The following is a 3,719-nucleotide window of genomic DNA, read 5'->3' as shown; positions in this document are numbered from 1 at the left end:
AAACAACAGGTAGACTTCACATTCCTGCTGCTATTTCCATATTCTGCTGGCTTCTTGACTGCCTTTACCCATGAAGCCGGGACAGTCATCAGGCTACCAGGGCGTTCACTAGTGAAGTCAAAAACAGCCCATCGTTTCTGCATGTAAGATCAGGAAGAATTAAAGTATCCTGTAATAACTCCAGAACCTGACACTGAATGGATATAATATCCAGAAAGAACTTCATGAAAAAATATGTATGTGTACCCTAAAGAATTTCAAAACATTCACCCATGTTTAAATAAGCCAAGCTACAATGATACTCACCTGTGCCTTATCAGACTGCCCTACAGAGAAGCGACAACGAGTAGAGGAATTTACGGCACACATCTTTTTGGAGGAAGGCTCGACATCTGATGCCGAGGAGTCCTCTCCATTTTGTGACATGATGGTTAGCTGTCAACAAAAGCACAAAAACATGAAAAATCTTTAAAATATATGTGTTTTAGACAAATACAGTATATCAAATTACTTGTAGGTGAACTGGTTATGGTCAGTGCCTAATACTAATGCTGTTTATTGGTCTCTGTCTCTACTGCATATAAGGTGTAAGCTACAGTACTCACACTGGGCCTTCCTTGCCTGATCACACCACTTTTGCGCAGCTGATCCCATACTTCCATACACATCATGAAGTATAACACACTTTTTTTGAATTTATATGTAAGTTTCTCTTTTTCTTAGTTGCCATGCCTTGTTATAGAGTTTAAACAGTTCCCTCATTACACATCTGCCACTCTCAACTTCTCATTGTCTCTCATACCAGTAATACATCATTCAATAATCTCATCACTATCTTAAATATCCTGTATATTCATCTTTCTTTTTCTCTCATCTGTTCATATGTCTTCATTAAGGCTTAACAATTATGGTACCTAGTATCATACAAAGTAGTTTCTAGGTCATGAAGCATTGACATCAGTATGGATATATTTTCATTGTCTGGCATATCTAGCTTCCACAAGTCAATTTTCATTCCCCTTCTAAATTTCCTGATGTTAGTTGCAGCCACTGTGACATACTGGTATTTGTCTGAATGCACACGGTAACAACCAATCTCTCTGGAATCAATAGGTTTGGTATAGAATGGGCCAGTCTCAAGGAACTCAATGCACAGCACTCTCTCACCTCTGACATTAGTCCAGTGATTCCCAACCTTTACACCTTGGAGGAACCCCTGTAATAATTTTTCCTATTCCACGGAACCCCTATATATGGTATACTAATATACGGGTGTCTTCTTAAGCGCAGTAACCCCTGTTCACCTAACAGAGAATAGGTACGGGACGTAAATCGAGAAGTTGTGACCTCATAATCCGGCAGAAGCTGGAGGCTAGGAATCCTACCCTCCTGTATGTGTATGTGGTGTTACGGGAGCGGAAGGCCAACAGCCATGCCACCCCGTGTGTGTGTATTGTGTGCTTCCTATGAAAGACCAGAAATGGTCTACGCCAAACCCTGCATGAAGGGTAAAACAGGCGAGGTATATATATAAAAAGTTTTTTTTTTAAGAAAAATTCTTGAGCAACATCATGTGAAATCTGCAATTACATCACAAGAGAGTTCACACTAATACGTCAATAATGTTAAAACTTACTTACCTTCAGTGTGACGCTTGGGCTTGTTTCTCTTTGCTTATCTGTGAAATTCTTGTCCGAATTTTTGATAGACACACGCGCAGTTCTTCCTCGACAGACAGAAGACGATTTCTTGATTTGCTTTTAATGACGGTCAGGCATGAGAAAGCTTGTTCACAGAGGTAAGAAGTTGAAAACTGGAGTAAAACATCCAATGCTTTCCCTGAGATGACAGGGTACTCCTGCTTTGCTGAAATCCAAAACTTGTCAAGTGATACTTCATTAAATTTCATTTTCAAAGTTCGATCGCATTGTAGTTCACTCAGTTCTTCCTCTTCTTGCAGACCAAGTAGGTTTTCTGTACTTGGTAAGAACTCAGTGAAGGGGTTTCTCACCCAGTCATACGTATCTGATGACAAGGAGGGGAAGTATTTATGAAGCTTTTCTGACAGTGATTCCAAATGACTTGTAATTAATGGAATGACATTTTCATATTCAGTCTGAGTTTGGACTTGAAGTAGGAGTGGAAACATTTCGATGTTTCCTCTTGAAAGGTGCTTTTTCCAAACAGCGAGTTTATTCTTAAATGCAAGAAGCTTGTCTGTTGAAGTCAGAATGTTTTCCTTCACACCCTGCATGCTGGTGTTCAAGTTATTTAAATGCTGATAAATATCTGCTAAATATGCTAGTTTCATTTGCCAGTTTGTAGATTCAAAACATTCACAGAAACTGGCTTTATTATTCTCTTTGAAGAAAAGCAGCAGTTCCTGTCTTAGCTCGAATACCCTTGTCAAAACTTTACCTCTTGAAAGCCATCGAGACTCTGTGTGCAGGAGAAGTGTCACGTGATCTTTTTGCATGTTTTCACACAACCTTGCAAACATGCGAGACTTCAGAGGGCGCTGCTTTATGAAGTTGACCATGTTCACAGTTGTATCAAGGACTTGTTTTAAATCATCCCCAATAGTTTTTGAAACCAGAACTTCTCGGTGGAGAAAGCAGTGAGTTGTTATGACTTCAGGGTTTTTTTCTTTCACGCGTGATACAAAGCCTTGTACTGAGCCAACCATACCATCAGTGCAGATCCCAACGCATCGGTTCCATGACAAACCACAAGATTCCAGGTAAGAAGACAAGATGTTGAAAATGTCGTGGCCTTTGGTAGTTTCTGGCAGTTCTTTACAGCAAAAATAATTTTCCATTATTTCACCTTCATTTTCAAATCGCACAAATGCCAGCAGCTGAGCTTTACCAGTTATATCAGTTGTCTCATCTACTTGGAGAGCAAAGTTGTTATTTTGCAGTATTTCAGACAAAATACCAGAAATATTGTTGGACAGGTCATCCACACGCCTACTGGTTGTATTATCAGAAACAGGAACCTTGCTTATTTCACTTTCAGCTTCTTCACCTAGCATTGTTTTCACAATTATTTTGCAAGCAGGCATTATTAGGCTTTCTGCAAAAGTGTGACTTTTCATTTTCTTGGCAACTAGCTCAGCCACTAAATAGCTTGCTTCTTGTGCCTTATCACTGATGGTTACCTTCTTTTCAAAAACTTTTCTTTGTTTCTGCTGTGAATCCAAGAGCCTTCGAAAATAATCCACAGTTTTATTTGACAAGTGGCTGTGATTAGTAGTGAAGTGTCGCTTTAACTTGGCTGGGGCCATAGCTGTGTTAGCGAGCTTTTTCCCCCAAACAATGCACAAAGGAAGTGGACAGTTTTCTTCTCCAGTCCATGTAAAGCCAATGGCCAGATAACTGTCATCGTAAAGGCGACTTTTTTTAACATGACTCACTTTTCCTTTACTCGTACTTGGCTGTGGTATTTGTGATTCTTCGTCACTGTCCTCCTCTCCACTGACATGCTTTCTTTTCAAATATTTCAACATGCTTCAGTCTTTAAAATCCGTGTCAAACTAATCTTAAGTGGTGAGCTTAATTAACACAACGTTTCACTCGGTTGCGCTGCTCAAAACTGACTGAAGGAAGATGTGTGAACGGCTGGACTGGGGCTCGTACGGGTTGAGTCTCCCTCCTACCCAACCCCCGTGTCGCCAAACTTGCGGGGTAGGAATGAAGGGTGTATCCCGCACCAGCAAT

At 40.3% G+C, this 3,719-nt stretch overlaps 1 protein-coding gene across 1 annotated transcript; it reads right to left on the bottom strand.

Moving 5' to 3' along the window:
• Positions 1-1,569: 1,569 nt before the first annotated feature.
• Positions 1,570-3,286, bottom strand: LOC145389506 (zinc finger BED domain-containing protein 5-like). Its single transcript, XM_080264787.1, has 2 exons — positions 2,419-3,286; positions 1,570-1,580 (listed from the first exon to the last, which is right to left on the bottom strand). The coding sequence occupies exons 1-2, from the start codon at positions 3,284-3,286 to the stop codon at positions 1,570-1,572; spliced, it is 879 nt and encodes a 292-aa protein (XP_080120913.1).
• Positions 3,287-3,719: the final 433 nt, after the last annotated feature.

Source organism: Coenobita brevimanus, unplaced genomic scaffold, assembly GCF_032717465.1.
Source record: "Coenobita brevimanus isolate Jiangsu-jjx unplaced genomic scaffold, ASM3271746v2 jjx.HiC_scaffold_1003, whole genome shotgun sequence".
Classification (NCBI taxonomy): Eukaryota; Metazoa; Arthropoda; class Malacostraca; order Decapoda; family Coenobitidae; genus Coenobita; species Coenobita brevimanus.
This window is presented reverse-complemented; position numbering and strand designations above follow the sequence as displayed.

Bases quoted from the DNA above. Each gene is read 5' to 3' on its own strand.
- LOC145389506 (XM_080264787.1), bottom strand. From the start codon at position 3,286: ATGGCCCCAGCCAAGTTAAAGCGACACTTCACTACTAATCACAGCCAC.